This window comes from Rhododendron vialii, chromosome 13a, assembly GCF_030253575.1.
Source record: "Rhododendron vialii isolate Sample 1 chromosome 13a, ASM3025357v1".
In the NCBI taxonomy this organism is placed as follows: domain Eukaryota; kingdom Viridiplantae; phylum Streptophyta; class Magnoliopsida; order Ericales; family Ericaceae; genus Rhododendron; species Rhododendron vialii.
The window spans coordinates 28,333,237-28,351,665 of record NC_080569.1 but is presented as its reverse complement, the minus strand read 5'-3'; the positions used below and the strand labels follow the sequence as shown (position 1 = coordinate 28,351,665).

General features: G+C 38.0%; 1 protein-coding gene, 1 long non-coding RNA gene and 1 pseudogene across 4 annotated transcripts; 1 reads left to right on the top strand and 2 right to left on the bottom strand.

Moving 5' to 3' along the window:
• Positions 1–73: 73 nt before the first annotated feature.
• Positions 74–8,787, top strand: LOC131314081 (C2 and GRAM domain-containing protein At1g03370-like; annotated as a pseudogene).
• A 678-nt stretch (positions 8,788–9,465) lies between these two features.
• LOC131313155 (uncharacterized) lies at positions 9,466–10,640 on the bottom strand. 3 transcript variants are annotated; one of them, XR_009196086.1, is made up of 3 exons: positions 10,533–10,640; positions 10,036–10,137; positions 9,466–9,922 (listed from the first exon to the last, which is right to left on the bottom strand). XR_009196086.1 is itself a non-coding variant. In XM_058341299.1 (2 exons), the coding sequence occupies exons 1-2, from the start codon at positions 10,600–10,602 to the stop codon at positions 9,609–9,611; spliced, it is 384 nt and encodes a 127-aa protein (XP_058197282.1). In that variant the 5' UTR covers positions 10,603–10,634; the 3' UTR covers positions 9,466–9,608. The 3 variants fall into 3 exon arrangements, 2 of the variants coding, with proteins under 2 accessions (XP_058197282.1, XP_058197281.1); XM_058341299.1 differs by lacking the exon at positions 10,036–10,137 and having other exon boundaries at positions 10,533–10,634; XM_058341298.1 differs by having other exon boundaries at positions 9,466–10,137; positions 10,533–10,632.
• Positions 10,641–15,810: 5,170 nt separating this feature from the next.
• Positions 15,811–17,063, bottom strand: LOC131313152 (uncharacterized). The gene is made up of 2 exons (XR_009196085.1): positions 16,976–17,063; positions 15,811–16,118 (listed from the first exon to the last, which is right to left on the bottom strand). It is a non-coding gene; the product is annotated as an uncharacterized LOC131313152 (long non-coding RNA).
• Between the last annotated feature and the right edge of the window lie 1,366 nt (positions 17,064–18,429).

Genomic DNA, 18,429 nt, shown 5'->3' with positions numbered 1-18,429 from the left:
CTTGTTGTTTGGTTCAAGTGATTACTTTTCCTTTAAGAACCATTGATTGTCTAAGTTACTTGTTTAAATTCGGATGTGTTTGGACTCTTTGGAGTTCACGAGGCTAACTGGGTTGGTTTCTAATATGGGATTGTGGAATGGGGCAATGCATGGACAACAAAATAACTTTATTTCGAATTGCATTTTATAGATGATAGTACAACCGCATTAGATCACCTCTTTATTTCTGTTCTTACTATTTTTTTTTAAGTAAATGATTTTATTACTATTTCTGTTTTTAGTATTATGTGTCACCTGGTTCTGTTTATACTCTACACAAATTCCATGAGGATGTTCATCAGACAGCTTCCATGCTCTTCCTATCTGTGTCTTTGTGTTTATAGGAATTATGTTTGAAGATATAATGAGACTTTTATAATTGATCATCATTACACAAGTGATGAGACAGAAAGCACACCAGACTCAGATAGGATTAGAATCCTACACGCACATAGTAATAGGCACACAAAGTTTCCAGTTCTAGCAAGTGTCAGCGCTCCAGATGTTCTATATGGAAGTACCTTTAAGACGGAATTGCTTTACTGCATTACCCCCGAGCCTGAGCTGCCATCAGGAGAACAGTCTTCGCGATTAGTTGTATTCTGAAGAACAAATTTTCTGCAGAGTACTATGATGAAAGGTATGATAGAAGGTGGAACCCGAGGAGGTCTGAAAGAAAGTTTTGAGCACTACATCAATTCATTATAACAGCAATTGAAGACGGTTGATGCCAAGGACATTGCTTCCAATAAGGAACAGGTTTTGGCTACTCTACAGGGGGAGCCACAGTCGGATTGGAAGCTGGCAGCTCAGTATTTTGCTAATTTTACCATGTTATCTACCATTTTTTGGGGGATGTCTATGTGCTTGTGCACATCTGGCTAGCAGCGCCTAGCATGATCCAAGGTCTCGAGTTTCTTGGGTTAGACTTGCCAGATTCAATTGGTGAAGTAATCGTGTGTGGGGTCTTGCTTCTTCAAGGCGAACGGGTGCTGGAGTTGATTTCATGCTTCAAGCAGGTAGAACACAAAAGGGTAATGCTCACATTTTCACCTGTCTTCTTAATGTTCTGGTTTTCCTACTTATTCTGATGGAATTCACCTTGTTTTTCTGTCTAAATTTAGCCACTGACCATGGATTTAAAGCACAAGGGGATGGATGGTTGCTAACGTTTGAAGGAAGCAATGTGGCAGCTGTTGATTCGATATTCAAGTGGACATTGTGATCCGCATGTGGTCTTTACTTGTAATGAGAATTTAGGACCAGCTCAATCAAATTCCAGAAATCTGATCCTCAGTGGAATGGTGAATTGATTTACCTTAAAGTCAACATCTCAATCAACTTCGTTTGGAGCTCATAGTTCTGTCATTTATAAAAGCTGCAACTGTGCAAACTTTGGCCATATTATGTCAAAATCTATACCTACTTAAGTCTCTATCACACATGCCTTTATTTGATTGAGTTTGTCATTTCAACGTCATTGGACTGCAGAAATATTTGAATTTGATGCAATGGATGAACCCCCATCTATGGTGGATGTGGAAGTTTTTGATTTTGATGGACCTTTTGACGAGCCTACATCCCTGGGGCATGCTGATTGAGTTTGTCATTTCAACGTCAGATTTAGCCGATGTTTGGGTTCCTCTTCAAGGAAAGTTAGCTCAGGCATGTCAGTCGAAGCTGCATTTAAGAATTTTCTTGGACAATACTAGAGGAAGCAATGTTGTTAAAGAGTATTTAACTAAGGTGGAGAAGGAGGTGGGAAAGAAGGTAAGTCGGACCTGATCTGTCCTGGAAATTCACTTTCCCAGTTGATTTCATCTTTGGAGCCTTTAGAGTTCCATTGGTTACTTATTACTTTAATTGGAAACTTCTGTAGATAAGACTTCAATCTCCTCAAACAAATTCAGCATTTCAGAAACTCTTTGGGCTTCCACCAGAGGAATTTCTCATCAATGATTTTACTAGTCACCTGAAACGCAAAATGCCTGTGCAGGTACTGTTGGAGCTCTGTTGTATATTTTTTTATTGCAATATTGGTTTTTCATGTTTGCCTTAAGATTTGATCTGTCTGATGTGGATTACATAAATGATATCTATCTCATTACAGTTTGATTGTTCATGCACAGGGCCGCCTATTCTTATAAGCAAGAATAATAGGTTTCCATGCAGATCTATTTGGACACAAGACCAACATCTATTTTTTGTGGGAGGACATAGAAGATATTCAAGTGGTTGCTCCTACTTTATCATCAATGGGTAGTCCAATTGTTGTCATGACTTTAAGGCCTGGCAGAGGTGTGGATGCAATGCATGGTGCAAAGACACGAGATCAAGAAGGCAGGCTAAAGTTCCATTTCCAGTCTTTTGTATCCTTCAATGTTGCAAACAGGTACTACCAAGTGCACACTATCCAAACTTTGTTTTTCTTGGTCCTAATAGATTGCTGAACATTTTGATTTTTATTGCTTTTGCCACTGTTTCGTTTAGTTATAGAACCACCCTTTTCTCCCAAATATTTTTTAGTGTCAAATGCATTTTGAAATAATTAAATGAGCATACACAAAAGATTAAAATAGTATATTGTAATAAATCTAAGACCCAGATAGCTAACTTTTGGATACATATCCTCATTATCTAAGATTGAGGGTCTTGCGAGGTGCAACATGGATGCACTTTCACACCCATACTCGTACGTAGCCAAGGTAACATAGCCCACAGGTACATAAGAAAATCTTCCATCATGTGCCAGATTACGCTCTTGAACAGATTGTGCAACAACTGGGAGAACATGTAACATAATGAATGCATATTTCTCTGACACCCTGATAGGCTAGGCTACTAAAAGTCAAACTAACCAAATCATGAAACAAATGTCTATCTCAGTACCTGAAGGATAAACTATAAAAACCGACACATGAATAAGCTTGATACTTTTTTATCTCATAAAATCTGAAAGATATAGCAGACACCTTTTAGTAGGTGGAGAATAAACTGCAAAACACCGCAGCTAAACAATAGGAGGAGGGGCCAGAGAACACCATGACCAGGCTAAAGGGAGAACAAACTAAGCAACTCTAACGTTACTAGGAATTGGACTTTTGCTGTTGTTCTCTGTCACTAATAACTCTTCCAGCTAATTATCATTTAAAAACTCTGTACCAGCAAGCATTCCCTACTAATGGAGGAGTACTCCAAGAAATCAACTCTAGACCGCTGGAGAACTAATCCTTGAAACCCTGGTGGGGTATTCCTAGTAATGAAGCCTGCAGATGAATGGGCATCATCAAGTGCCTTCGAGTTACTGTTATTTGTCTTGCTTCCCTAAAATGGCTATTTCAACTATGTTATCAACTCTTCTTGACTCTAGTATCAGCAATTGTATTGTATTCTAGTCATGCTGAGACTCTATGTTGTCCTAAGTTTCGTAGCTCTAATTCAATCAAAATGGATTTTTTCTCATTACTAGAAGTCTGATCATTTTGGTACATTTGGATCTTTTCATGTCGATGAACAATTCCATTTACGATATGTTTTTTTTTCATTTGGAAATCAATATCCTTACAGTTTTGTTCCCCTAGGTGTTTTGAGCTCCCCTCCATACCCCCACTTTCGGCCCCTTCTCGAGCCCAAAACTATGATCCAAGCCATTTATATTGTAAAGTCCGCTACATAGGATACCTCTACAAAAAAAAATAGGGGTTATTCGGGTTCAGGGGTTATTCGGGTTTAGTGGTTATTGGGGCAAATAATGCCCAACTCATGAACCACTTTTTTGGAATTGCCTAGTCATGGGAAGGAGAAGAATAATTCCCAAGACATGGGTGTTGGAGACAAAAATACCCTTAACTTTAAATTTTATAGAAAACACCTCCTGATGGAGCAACATTATGTGACTGATGGTGCCAAAACAATTCACTCTCTCAAGGTGCAACATTATGTGACTGATGGAGCAATACTTACGTTTTTTAAAAAACCCATCTCCCACCACCACCACTCAAATTCTATTGGGGGCAATATACCCTTTGAAGTTCTAAAAATCTCATTCGCAAACCCAGATTCAAAGGCAACTTCTGTGAAATAAGGAGCAACATATTTTGATACAAGAAGCAACTTTTGTGAAATAAGGAGAAACATATTTTGATACAAGGAACAACTCCTGTGAAATAATATATTTTGATACAAGGAGCAACTAAAAAGAGAAATTCATTTTCCCCATTCTAGAAAGAGAAATCCATTTTCAGCAAAACAACATTGCATCCCTACCAAACACCTTTCATCCGCCGTAGGCCATCCTCCGACCCACCTACGGTCTTCACAGGGTTCAAGAAACCACTTACGGTCTACGGAAATCATCAATTGAGAACGACCCAGATGCGAATAATAAGCACAAGAAAATCGATAACACCACGATCCAATCCCAAATCCTCATTTTGAGGGTGGGCTTTACAAGTCATTATCTTACAAATGCAGAGCAGTTGGAAGAGCAAGTATCTAATTTCCTCAGCGAATAGAAAAGATTGGACTTTATGGTTTGATAACATGGGTTTAGGAGAAGAAGGGGATCTCAAGAAGCCATGGCCGAGAGTGCAGGTTAAGAATCATGGACCCTTCTTGATGGGTTAAACGCAACAGATAAAATCCCAAGAAACGGTCAGGACACAAATGGAAGATGAATGCACTAGTTTTTCACACACACACACACAGAGGTGAGTGGGTGGGTGGGATGCGTACTAATGGAAAAGGGGAAAAGTGAACTGATTTTAGGGTTTGTTTCATTGAGGGGGCATAGTAGTCATTTTAGGTGGCCCTCTCCATGTTTTGGAAATTACTTTTCTCCTTTTCATATCTAGATAAGTTTGAGAAAAAGTGGTCCATGAATTGAGAATTTTTTGCCCCTCTTCTCACTTTTTGGCAATTTCCCCAAAAAAATAAGCTTAAAATTTTGATAAACAAGTTCACAAAAAAGTGCACATTGCTTGATAAGTTCATGTTTAATTTTTTACTTGCCGTTCATGTTATAGGACAAAATACAATTTGTTCACAAGGTGGGCTATGGAATGAGTAAGGAGAGATGGGAGTGTGGAAGGGAGCAGAACCCGGTGTTTTGATGCTAAGAACTTTTGTGTATCTCTTCTGTTTTTGAAGTTCAGTGTCCGTCATATTTACTGTTTACTTCTTTGCTAAAGTTTTATAGTTTCTATATATTTTTTAATCTTTCCAGTCACTTTCTGTTTATGTTACTCCTGTTTTCACTACGGTTCTCTGTGTCTTGACCGCATCTTTTGGCATAACTGCTTATTCCCTACCTTGGGACTGACTTGGCTACCCAGCGTTTTCAAAAGTCAAAGTGCTTCCGAAATGGATTTGTAAATTTGGCTAATAGGAATAAAATAACTGTATATGTAAACTTTCTTTGTCACGTAACAATATTTGTGTTCTCATGTCATACGTGCTCATTTGTTCAGCACATAAGCTATTGATAATTGCAATCATGTTTCCTTCTCTACGAGTAGATTGTAGAAAGGAGTTGTTTGAATCCCTAACAGAAACGATTTTTTTAGACCATCTTTGTGTCCCTGTACATGGGTATTGTAATACATTAATAAGTTCCTAGGTTCAGCGCTTGAAGCATCACATTTGCTGATATTTTCGTTGCTGATTTCAGCCTGAACTCTGTATTCCTATATATACATACTAATTTGATGACAATATATAGGTTGGGATCATCTTGGAAACATTAAGAGCAGTCATTACTAATGAGTGGCTTTTGATGATTCCTATGGTTTGATACCCTGAAAATAATATACTATTGTTTCTTGTTGTGACTCAACTGTCATGATCCTTAACAGGACTATCATGGCACTTTGGAAGGGAAGAGCATTGAGTCCGGAGCAGAAGGTACTGATAGTTCAGGAAGAATCGGAACCTAAAAACCTCGAAGTAGTTGAAGAAGAAGGTGAAGCTAAAAGTCTCCAAATAGAAGAGAGTGGATCCTTCCTTCATGGGCCTTGGGGATGTCAGCATGTCTCTGGTTTATTCATCCGTTCTCTCTGTCCCTGTGAGCCCCTCTTTTAACTTCATTAGTCAACTCTCTCCGTGTGTGTGTGATTGCATCTGCGTTTGTGCTTCAGGCAAGTTGGTTGAAGCTCCTTCCTTCTTCTACCCATTGAAGAATCCATCCTATGTTCTTTATAGAAATCTCGAAGTAGATCCCTATTAGATTTCTTGGAGGGTTCGAACCTAGAACCAATTGGCAATAGGTGGAGTAGCCTCTAGCTTTTATTAACCAAGCTTGGGTGGCTTAGATGAGCGATGGATAAAGTCTAAGCGTCTAACATAACCTAGATATTTGATGTGTTTTTGGCTCGTGTCTGTGCCCGTGCATGCATGTATCTTTGTCATTCCGTAACCAGATAATGCCATTGTTTCGTACACTAGGACTCGTTCTTTTTTTTTTGGCGCCGGGTTAATATTATTGATTGTAGTAAATACCCATCCCTAATCGCAATGTTTGATGGGAACTATTGTCATATTGTGAATCATGAGCCAGTTTATTTGCTGATGTCTGATGGACTTGTTTCTTCAAACTAACATGACTACATGAAGTGGAAAATGGGTGGTGGAAAACGAGAAGCTCATAATTAGAAAGTATGAGTAAAATTTTGTTGCCGCAAGTATACGTTGATACTCCTGGAACCAAGTTGTCGGGTATGATGGCAAATCACTTTTGACCTTTAAAGAAAATAAGAGGTCGAGTGCATCTCGGAACGAACTTTCGATGGGCCCAGTTGAGTTTCGTAATGCTTTGGATAACCACCTTACTCAACCACGTTTACCTGGTTCAGTTCCTTCTGAGCAGACTCTGTGGATTCCAGTCTACTAATGGGAGGTAAGCGTTGTCTCTTTTTGTAGAAATCAATATTCATGCATTGTTTTTCCTTTCTTCTTTGTTTACTCTACTTAGGAATAGCCTCACCAGAAAGAAAGAAAAGACAGAGACAAAAGTTTCCGAGGCTGTTAATGACTAGGTGGTACTTAACTGTTGTACTGGTTTCTGCTACGGATATATGTCCAAGAGTCGGGTTCATCTTCCTTTTTTTTTGGCGTAACGGCACCTTGATATCTGCAACCACTTCTCTTTTAGTCCTACCCATGAATCTTACATCAGTTGTTGAAGCCTCGATTTTCTCATGTTTTGTGTTCCATTTTGATGAATCCTCAGAAGTCTTCTGAATATTATATATATATACACTCCGGATCCCCTCAGGGATCCCGGACTGAAGGCCTGGTGCGGGACTCAATCGTACGCCGTTGGATCTCAGCCAACGGCTGAGATTTTAAAATAGAACTCGCGGGTAAAATGGGGGTTGGGTCGGGTAAAAACTATAGGATCCGGGTTATAACAAAACCCTATCTCACCCGGACTCCTTGCATTTTTACTGCTTTTGTACGAGACCACCAAGAGAGAGAGTGAAGAAGAAGAAGAAAACGAACCAGACGCAGATGACGAACAAGAACAAGATCGATCTGGAGAAGAAGATCGAAGCAAACCCACACCAGGTATATTTCTCTCTCGAATCTCTGGCTTGTATCTCTCTCAATCGGACTGCAAATTAGTTTTTTTTCCCTTGTTTTTAACCAGATCGACGAAGAACGAAGAAGAAGAAGAAGAAGAAGAAGAAGATTGAACCAGAGAAGAAGAACGAAGAACGAAGACGAACCAGGTATCTCTCTTTCCCTCTTCGAACCTGTTTTTTGCATTTTTAGGGCTTCGAACGAGATTATTTTGTGTTTTTCTGCAAGATTTATTTAGGGCTTCGAAATATTCAGGTCTTCATTTGTGAAGCACGAACTGATTGACGATCTCATTTGGCCTAGGGCTTGATTTCGATAATACAAAATCCATTTTTTATATAAAAAAAAAAATTTAGCTAATTTCTAAATGTCTTGCTGTTCAACTTCTCATTTCGACTATTGGTTATCCTTTTTTTGAATGTAGGTGTTGAGATTTCTATACTTGAATCCTCCTCCCTCTATCCATATCCCATGTCATTGAAGGAAGTACTTTGGGTAACAATGGAAGTGGTGATTCCGATTTTTGGATTTTTTGTTTTTGCGGAGAACCAGCACCATTGAGAATCTGGAACACAAAAAAACCCTTCAGATGTGCAAAGTATAAGATGAGCTGCATGCATTGCCCCAATTTATTCTCTTGTTGTCGTTGGAGCTGAAACCATACTTTGATGTTATTTTGTTCTTTTTTGACAGTTAAAGTTGGATTGTGGCGTGTTTGAAGCATTGCCCCAATTTTGTTCTTTTTTGGCTCTTTCCCAGTTGTGATGGTTGGTGGTGTGCTTGAAGCTAATAAGAAGTGGGATATAGGTAAAGAAGTTACTGCCTATATCCCAAGGCTAGTCCAATTAGACCAAAGGTTGGCATTCTTTCCCAATTTCCCCTTTTCAGTGACTAGTTTTTTTTTTTGTCCTCATGTCATGTTAAGTTTTTGCCATGGATTAACCAATCAAGAATTCCCTTTTGATTCTTCAGGTGGAGTCTGCTGTTGGGGCTGCATTGCTTGCTTGGAACTCTTTGATGACCCTGGATTAGTTAGGAGCATACAATTGTAAAGTTCGACATACAACACCTTGTACATTGATTTCTTATGTATGGGATGTATTGTGCTTGTACTCTAGTTTATTTTTTTGTATTGTTGAAAGTTAGTGGAATTTTGTAAAGAAGGTACTATCTGGAATTCTGTTATGTCCTTTGCAATGGGATGTTCATTTTATTTTTGTATTTGTTGTAAAGAAGTTAGTGGAATTTTGTAAAGAAATACTTGACCAATCAGAATTTCATAATGGGATTGTAATTTTGTGATGGGATCTGCAAAATGCCCTTGATAATGCCTATTTTATTTTTCTCCATAAATCTCTCCTCAAATCTTGAAGCCACACACCAGTAAGTCCGCCAATCCACATGACTGCACACTGGTACATAATGTGTAACTATTGGAATGAATTGGATATGTCCAGCACGGTTCTCATCCATGGCTCAATTCCAAGAAAGCTGTAAGTTCTGGTTTCTCTTTGGAAATTGTCAAATTAGATAGAGATTTGGAGACTTATCTGCATTCTCTTACTATTGGTGGTCTTGATCAGGTTGTTGCCCACAAACACACACTTATAGCAAATGTTCAGGCAAACAGAGATAGCAGATTAGGACAAAAACATGGAACATTTTTCATAAACATGAGCTTACAATACCCATGCCACATACCAAGAAACAGAGGAAGCACATTACAGACGCCAGGAACAACGCCAACTACAGACTACCCAACACCATTCACAAAAAAATTGCAATTGCAGATTACCAAACACCATGGAACAAAAGATTGCACAGAAACCATAAAATAGAGGCAGCAGATTACCAAATACCAACCCTTTAAGATTGCACAAAACATGAGTTCACAAAAGTCATTTCCAGGATCTAATTTACAAAACCATATGCCAGGATCCAACTTACAAAAATCATCATGGATACATCCATATTCAACAGGCTCACATTGTTCAAAGTATGCCAGAATATTTAAAATCTAACATATTACATTTGCCATGTCCAATGAAAAACACAGTTTGTGGATTGCCAACATAATGCATCTTTGGATTGCTAAGTGAACTACTAAGCCTAACCATTTGTCCTCTCCAAAACATCCTCTCAGAATTCTGTGGATAGCTATTGGTAACAGAGCAACGGTTGGTGAACCTGCCATTGATTCCTGAGATCCCACATGAGGCGTTGGAGGTTGCAACCACATACCCTAATCTTGTACCTAGGCATCGTTGCATTTGAAGAATCCATGGCTTTGGAAAAACTTGACCTCCTATAGCAGAAATTATAACAAAGAAAACACATGGTGAGCAAGAGAAGAGGTTGATGACAGCACAAAAACAAACTTAATGGTACAAATGTAAGGATCAATGAGTGAATTTTAACTTCTATCAACGGGCTATGACTTATTCTTGACAGAGATCTATGATGAGTTAACTTCCTGAGTTCTGGAACCAGTTCTCTTCCAAAGAAAGCACATTGAGATCCCTGGACATAACATGAATAATCAAAAAAAGAAAAAACCTCCAAAACACAAAAAATTACAAATACTCCAAGACAAAGACTAATCAAATTAAACCCATTTTAATTAAAAAAAAAACGAACTAAAAATAGAATGGATTACGTATTTGTGCATTTTTAAATAAACCCTAACCCTAACTCTTACTCAAATTTCGGAACCCTAACTTTTGGGGGGTTGAAATGTAGAATCCAGAGCAGAAGTTGCACATAACTCACATACAGAGAGAGATCTCTAAAGAGAGAGAGATAGATACCTTGTACCAGTTCGATCTTAATCAAGTACAACGAAAAAAAACCCTAATCGAGAATCGAGTAACAGATGGAGAACGAGCCAGAGAGAGAGGAGAGAGAGAGAGAGATACCTTCCGTCGGTTCGGTCTTCTTCTTCGTCGTCGTTCGATATTCTTCATTCTTCGTGCATTCGTCATTCATTCTTTCCTCTGTCTCTCTCTCTCTCTCTCTGCGGAACGAATGGGAAAGGGGGTTGCTATAACCCGTTTGTGACCTAACCCGTAACCCGCGAGATAATTTTACCCGACCCAATCCCCCATTTTACCCGCGAGTTCTATTTTAAAATCTCAGCCGTTGGCTGAGATCCAACGGCGTACGATTGAGTCCCGCATCAGCCCTTCAGTCCGGGATCCCTGAGGGGATCCAGAGTGTATATATATATATATATATATATATATATATATATATATAGAGAGAGAGAGAGAGAGAGAGAGAGAGAGAGAGAGAGAGAGAGTCTCATTCTTTTAAGGACCACATTAACTTAATAAAATAAGGACCTCCCTTTCCCGATAGAATTTCGAGGATCCAAGCCGCTCAATGTGTTCAGAATGTGATTTTAAGGGTACTCGCGCGAAATCAGTAAAAAAAATATGACCGGAAAGGCTTCATCCGAGCAGTTTTTGTTTGTTTTTTATCGAATGATTCAAATAAAAACTGCTCGGATGAAGCCCTTTTCGGTCATTTTTTTTGTTGATTCCAAGCGAGTACTCTTAATATCACGTTTTGAACACATTGAGCGGCTCGGATCAACGAAATTTGAACGAGAAATGGGAGAAATGGAGAGGTCCTTATTTTGTGTGTGTGTGTGTGTGTGTGTGTATATATCATGATTTCACTGCACTTGAGAGTCCCAGGGGCGGGAGCCAGAAATATGAGTTAGTTCGTCAAAATTTAATTTAAAATTGTTGATAACATATATTTTGATTCAGCCGTTGGGAAATTATTTTCTAATAACCATGAAAATTTTACCTACAAAACCCCTGACGATAATATTTTGGAAATTGTTAATGATAATATTTCACGTGTTATTAAAGATACACTTTTCATTGTGCACGCAACAATATATCATTTATCCATTAATCGTCTTTCAATCGAGGCATGAATTCTTAACAATTTGCACAATTTTTTTTAACTTCCGTTTGGATGGAATATTTGGGGCAATCTCATGATGTGTAGAATATTAGGGGCAATATTACAATTTCAAAGGGGTCAAATTTACAAATTAATCGTAGACCTATGACAATGATACAAATTTTAGAAAGTTGAGTGGGGTCAAGTAACCCACCTCTGCTTCCCTCCACCCAAGTTGAGACTATACCAAGTTCAAAATGGGTAATTGCATAGAGAAAATATAACATGTTCTGTCAACTTTCACCACATACAACATTATCGATCACCCCCTCCTCCCTACAGGGATGCCCACACTAATTTCTAGAATATTGGTTCTCAGGGTTCATGACTATTTTGTTCAACCACATTATTTTCCAGTAGTTGCCTGTCTGATTGAAGTAATGCTGACATTATATCTTGATTACTATTTGCAAGTTTATTTCTGGTTCTTTGATTACTTGAAGGTTTGCTTTCACAATGTAGGTTGAAGTTGAAATTCAAATGTTTGCCTTTGCATAGACTCGTGAATATTTGGCAGAAATAGTCTGTACCAATAGTTTCCAATAGAGCCTCCATTGGAATGTAATAACACTTCCAAGTTGACCTTTAGCACATGATTTTTCTGCAATTCCCTTGTTCGTCACTGCCTTTTTCGTCCAAAGGCACGGATTACAGTCACTGTTGCTTTGTTTGCTACTGCCTTTTGTCGGCCAAAACGTTGCTTTGGCCAGTCCCAAATTATGCTTTTACCCTGCTTATGTGGTTTTGCACCTGTGTTTTCCTGCAGTTGCAGATTTACAAGACCATTTGGAACAGCCAATTACCACAGGAGTATGTCATGAAGTTCCAGCAGGCTCAAGAGGATAAGGTTTACTCGTTTTGCCTTTTCAACTCTCTGATTTTTTCTCTTCCCTCTCGTTCATATTATGGCCACTTTCATGTTGACCTTTGCATTGGATGACTTGAGCACCATTAGGTTCCTTGATTTATTCTGATTGGCATTGACTCTTAAATATTACACCATAATCAAGAATCATGCTGAGAAGTACTTCACAAATGAAAAAACTCTTAGACTGCATGCTATTCCAGTAATCAACAATACAACATACATACTTCTTTGTATAATTTTTTAATCATACCCACATTTGCATTTTTGCTCCCAATATCGCAGAAAAAGCAAAATTTCACGACTCACGAGTCCATTTCCCCAAACATCACTAAAGAAGAATAGCAAATACAGTTGAAGCCGCGTTCATACCAATCACGTGGAATCGCTTGCCTTCAAAAAGTCTGTTTGCATAGACCTTTGAACATATATCCTGCACGAAATTTTTTGTGGGGCCCATTTTGGGTCCCTCAGAGATGATCCGATGGCTCATTTTTCTTCAAATGATTTTCTAAGGGTCCTCATAAAATATAAGCTCAATCCAATATCGGTAAGAGCTTTTTTAGAATTGATTCGCCCTACGAATGTTGTGTTAGACCACGCTCAACAATAGGGATTAAAAATGAGGCAATACCGAAGAACTTAGAAGAGCCGCCAAAATAGGAAGGCGAGGAGAAACAAGCTATTGGGTAGTGAAAAAGTGGCCTGAGAATCCATGTGCACCAGCTATGGGCACTGGATAATTTTTCCCTTGACTCAGAGGAGCGGTCTTTTCACGGTTCTTCTGCTAGTCTTGGTTGGTTCCAACGTAGAAAAGTACTCCTTGTCCTAAAAAATTGCTCATTTGCACAAGGGTTTTAAATAAAGGTTGCTATGTATGGTATCGGTGTTACGTAATGGGATTTTGGTCTGCAATACCGTTATTTGCCTATGTATTGGCCTGGCACGGTCTGATGTTGGCTGACATACAGCTGTTTCACCGACTCCTTTATGTTTCCTGATACCGTGATTTAAAACCCTGGTTTGCACTATTTGAACTTCTTAAAAAATAATTATAGTTTGTAATTACTATTATTTTGTTATACAATTGTCTGATAAATTTCACTTTGTTCTATTAGATAAAGTTTTTAAAATAAGAGATTTATTACTACATAGGGAGGTGTCGGTCCTGGTTTTTGTGTGCCTTAGAAATCAGGGGTGTTAGTTTGTTGTTGCTTAATAAACAAGACAAGTTTTCTTGATTTTTGGAGATCAACAGTTCGGGTTGTCAAATATCCTACTGCTGCATTGGACAATGCTGTTGTGGAACTTGCTACTTGAAGCCATTCATCGACTAGAACTGTCTTGGATGCTATGCTTTGAGTTGTGATATTGGGTACTGGTTTTCCTAATTGCATTGTTTTGAACACTACTTTGGGGTGGTCTGAGATTGCTAATAGTGTCAGTTGCCCTTGGTGCCGCTATATATGCAAGTTCAAGTCGACACAAGAATGCGTATGTGAAGCTGATATCGATGTAGTCCAATACAAGGACCGTTCCTTGTTCTGCAATTTGGATGTCATCCTTTTTGTGATACTGCTACTATGTTCCTTTTCCACTTACTTTACTACTGTACTTTTTGTTTCCCTTTGATTCGTAGGGTGGCTGCTAGTCACCCCTGTAATCATTTTGGGGCTCGAGTGGCATATGATTATCAGGAGGTTGGGTGCTAACCTTGCTTGTGGGGATGTTTCCCTCTTGTTGTGATGTCATTCTCGCTCTTGCTCCTTTTAGTCTTTGTATTCGTTACGACTGATTAATAACAATTTCCTTGCTGCTCAAAAAGAAAAATATTATAAACTACATAATATTGACTTTTTTTTTAATGTTTCCAATTGTAGAAACAGGCAATTCTTTAGGACGCATGGGGTAAATTGTACACCAACTGGACACAACCTTGGTATCACTCTCTCAAAAATAGTGCATCCCAGAAGTGTGAGAACTAAATGCTGGGTTAAAAAAAATAAAAAAGGTGTTGGGTTCCAATATATCGGATTTATCAAGAATATTAACTGCATCATTAATCTTCAATTATTCATTAGTTTAAATTGAAATAGTGGATGTCTTATGTCACGTGTATGAGATCATCTAGTGAAATCACCCCCGGATGTGAACCCCAACGCCAGTTTGTAGGCCGGATTCGTGGGGGATATAGTAGGAGGATAAATGATAGATGATTTGTTTGGGGGATATAGTAGGGGGGTATGCATATGCTTGGTTTGTTGGAGGGATATGGAAGGGGAATTATGAGCGGGAGATGATAGAAAAATGGTGCAAATGACCAATTTATCCATTTAGAAACATGATAACATCTAACAAAAATTAATTTGATGACATGATAACATTAGTTAAGAAAAATAATTTTAATAATTGATGGCTTTTTTAACCGAATATATGTATTATATTTTTTTCCTAATCTGTCAATTTACATGTAACCAGTAACATTTTTTCTCTATCTTCAACAAAATCAAAAGGGTTTATTGAAAGTTTTGAATTAATATTAATAACGTACAAGATCTAGAATAGTCTGTGTAGATCTCAATTTTAAACAGCTTAGAAACCTCATACTCGAAAAACCAAGCTAGCTCAGTTTGTTGTCTTATTTTCTCCTAGTGGAGGTCGGAATTCGAGCCCCACGAGGGACGGGTTTGGGGTTCAGGGCTATGGACAGCCTTTGATCCCCTTATAACTAATATACTAACATCTCGATAACCTCACTGATGCATAAAGAGGGACACACAAAAAAGAAGAAGAAAGAAATCTCATATTTTTCAAAAACTATTTCAATTGATAAAATATCATCATTCAGGTAAAATACCTCCTAAGAAAATATCTTTTTGTCATGCTTGATTGTTCCAGAAGATCCATCTCTCGCGTGTATGTAAAATACTTAGAACTATACAGGGTAGAGAGTATTTTTGGGTAATCTGAACTTACATCACAAAAAGGAAGAAATAGGGTTTTCAAATGCACAAAATATATTAGACTAGAATGTTTGATGACATGCAATACTTCAATTTCTGAAGGTCTCACACTCATGTTTGCCTTAGGCCTCTAATGAGGTTGGGCCACCCCTTGTTAGAAAGGCAGTTCAATAGCTAAGTCAGGAATCAGAAGACCTCTCAAAGACTTGGATGATCGAACTCAACTACTCAAGCAATTGAGAATCATAGAAGGGAAGTAAGAGAAATCATGTTTCACTTCACTGCACCCATAGGTTCAACTCCTAGTTTCATGCTACCAATTAATTCCTGAACGTACGCGTTGGATCAGCCCATACAGCTTTGTTCCAACATTAGTTGCTCTTTAGTAGATGGTGAAATTAATCTCTTGAATTGGTCGGCATATCGAGTCAGATACTTAGTTATAAAAAAATAAGTTTACATTTTTCCAGTCACGATATGCCCCTCCACTATGATGAATTCGAAATGTAAAAGCAACCATAGAAAATCAAGTGCCATATATAATTTTCAAATACCAAAAGAATCTACAGAAATACCTTGATGATGAAATGATTTCATTGTCAAAGACCCACCCCATCATCATCAACAGATTAACTCCTGATGGACTGATAGCTACTCATTGCCATATAATATCACAAAACCAGTGGAACAAAACGCATCTGTGAAACAAAACAAGAACAGGAGATTCAACAAGATTCCCCTACCAGGAGAAATGAAAGAATCTTCTGCTCAGCAAATTTGGACTGAGGTCTTGAGAAGACCCATTAAGAATCCGTGTTAGTTAGGTGCTTTCGCTTCCACTAATGAAATTCACTTCAAATACTTCATCATCTATCACTTTTAACCAAGCGAATTTTTCTACGTAAACCAGCCAGTAGCCAACCAGAACCAATAGTTGAGCTTTCTAAAATATACTGACAGCAGAAAAGTAGTTCAAACTTTGGGGGGTCTAGTTTACTAGTAATTATTCACCGGTAACTAGGGGTGTAAACGAGCCGAATTGATCCGAACCTTGTGATATTCGGGATAGGTTCGTTAACGCCTAGGTCAGGCTCGAGTTCGGCTCGGGCTCAGTTCGAGCCTGAACATTTGAGTTCAAGTTCGGCTCATTAAAAATTTCCAAAGCTCGGGCTCGGCTCGTTAGGCCTCATTAGAATTAAATGAGCCGAACCGAACCGAATTCAAACTTGAACACAGTTCTTTTTTCGAATAGAGTCAAGGCTAGAATACAGTTCGTGAGAATTTTCTCCCAGTACCAAATCACTATTTCCTCGTATAGGACCAAAAATTGGGGAAAAAACAACAAAATCATGACAAAGATGATCAATAAAAATAACCAAACTTAAAGAAAGTAAAACATCACAAGGAACATGACCAAAAATCAGCCACCAAGCTTTGCTCCAAGTCTCTAATAAGGGAAATCTGTAGCAACCCTATAGAAACACAAGAAATTGAGATCCCATACATAGTTTTGCTGGCATACCATCAATAAATCAAAACGAAGCAGCTTGATTACCAGTAGTGGAACCTCAAAACTTAAGGCGGAGCGGCTGAGAGGCGGTGGGTGAAAAACCCTAACATTTTGAAATGATACTGTCGTTTGTATCGACACCCGATAGGACTGGAAGAGTAAAAAAAAGGAATTGATAATGCCAAAGTCTATTTTGTTTCTGTCAAAACTTTTTTATTACATGACTTGATTGTTCTCTACTACACCACTTACTTTACAAAAATATCTCTTGAAAAAATCGCATAAGTGCAAGGTCTGTTTTCTAGTTCTATGTTTCAAGCAAAAATGCAAATTCCATCAATTCACGAGCAACCCAAGAGCTAATTTTAGAAGACAAGCAAACAAAAATTAAACATCAATGTTTCAATATTCCATGTTTTCATCAATTCACGAGCAACCCATCTAACAAACACAAGCTAATTTTAGAAGAATTAAACATAAAAAATGATAATACTCTAGTCTTTGCACAAAAACTCCATTATGCATGCTCTATTCTTCTCACACCTTCCTCACCACAATCTGGAATTTTTAAAAAAAAGATGATGAAATAGAGAATCAAAACAAAAATAATAATAGTTTCAGTTATATTACTTTAATCTCCACACAAAAACTCCGTTACGCATATGTTGGACGGATTTGGAAGTAAAGTATTACTACCAGAAAATAAAAAAGAGAACACAAGATAGAGTTATCAAAGTTATGGAAAAAAAATAATTAATTTACCTCAACTCAATCATCTCTCCGTTGAATAAGCTGTGAAGTTTTTGATGGGTGCAAGAACACAAAAAGGAACATAAAATAATTCTATGGATTTCAATGGGCATTTTCATAAAGCAAGTGATGTAGTAGAGGGTAATTAAGTCATGCAATGAACGAGTTTTGACCGAAACAAAAAGGGTTTTGGCAGGAACAAAAGTGGTTTTGGCATTATCAGCTTCCAAAAATAATACTTTAACTATACATTTACCCCTAAAATATACAATATTAATAGATAGACCCCCAAAATATTACTCATTACACTTTTACCCCAAGTTCGCGAGCTTAACCGCGCCGAATACTATTAGGCTCAGGTTTGGTTCATTTACCGAATGACCCTTAAACATGTTCAATTTATTTAGTAGACGAATCAAACTCGAACCAGCCATTGCCGAGTCGAGCCTCGAACAGTTTGCGAACAGTTCAGTTCATTTATCGCCCTACCAATAATGAATAACTGAGCTTTCTCCATCACACATTTTCTGTGAGGTTTGCACACTTCATTTTGTGCCCCACAGAAATATGTGGTACATATATGGCAGTACCCCAAGACTTTTTCACGGAGCCTAAAGCAAAGATTAAAGATAAGCCTTTTTTTATGACACTATTCATCTCAATCCCATGGCTTCAAATTGGAGATGCAATTTTTTTTTGAAAATTTATGTGACATTTTGGCATCTCCGAATTTGACATCATCAACAAAC

Bases quoted from the DNA above. Each gene is read 5' to 3' on its own strand.
- LOC131313155 (XM_058341298.1), bottom strand. From the start codon at position 10,598: ATGACGAATGCACGAAGAATGAAGAATATCGAACGACGACGAAGAAGA. The intron at 10,138-10,532 runs GTATCTCTCTCT...TGTTATGTCCAG, and splicing joins GAAGACCGAACCGACGGAAG to GGATCTCAATGTGCTTTCTT.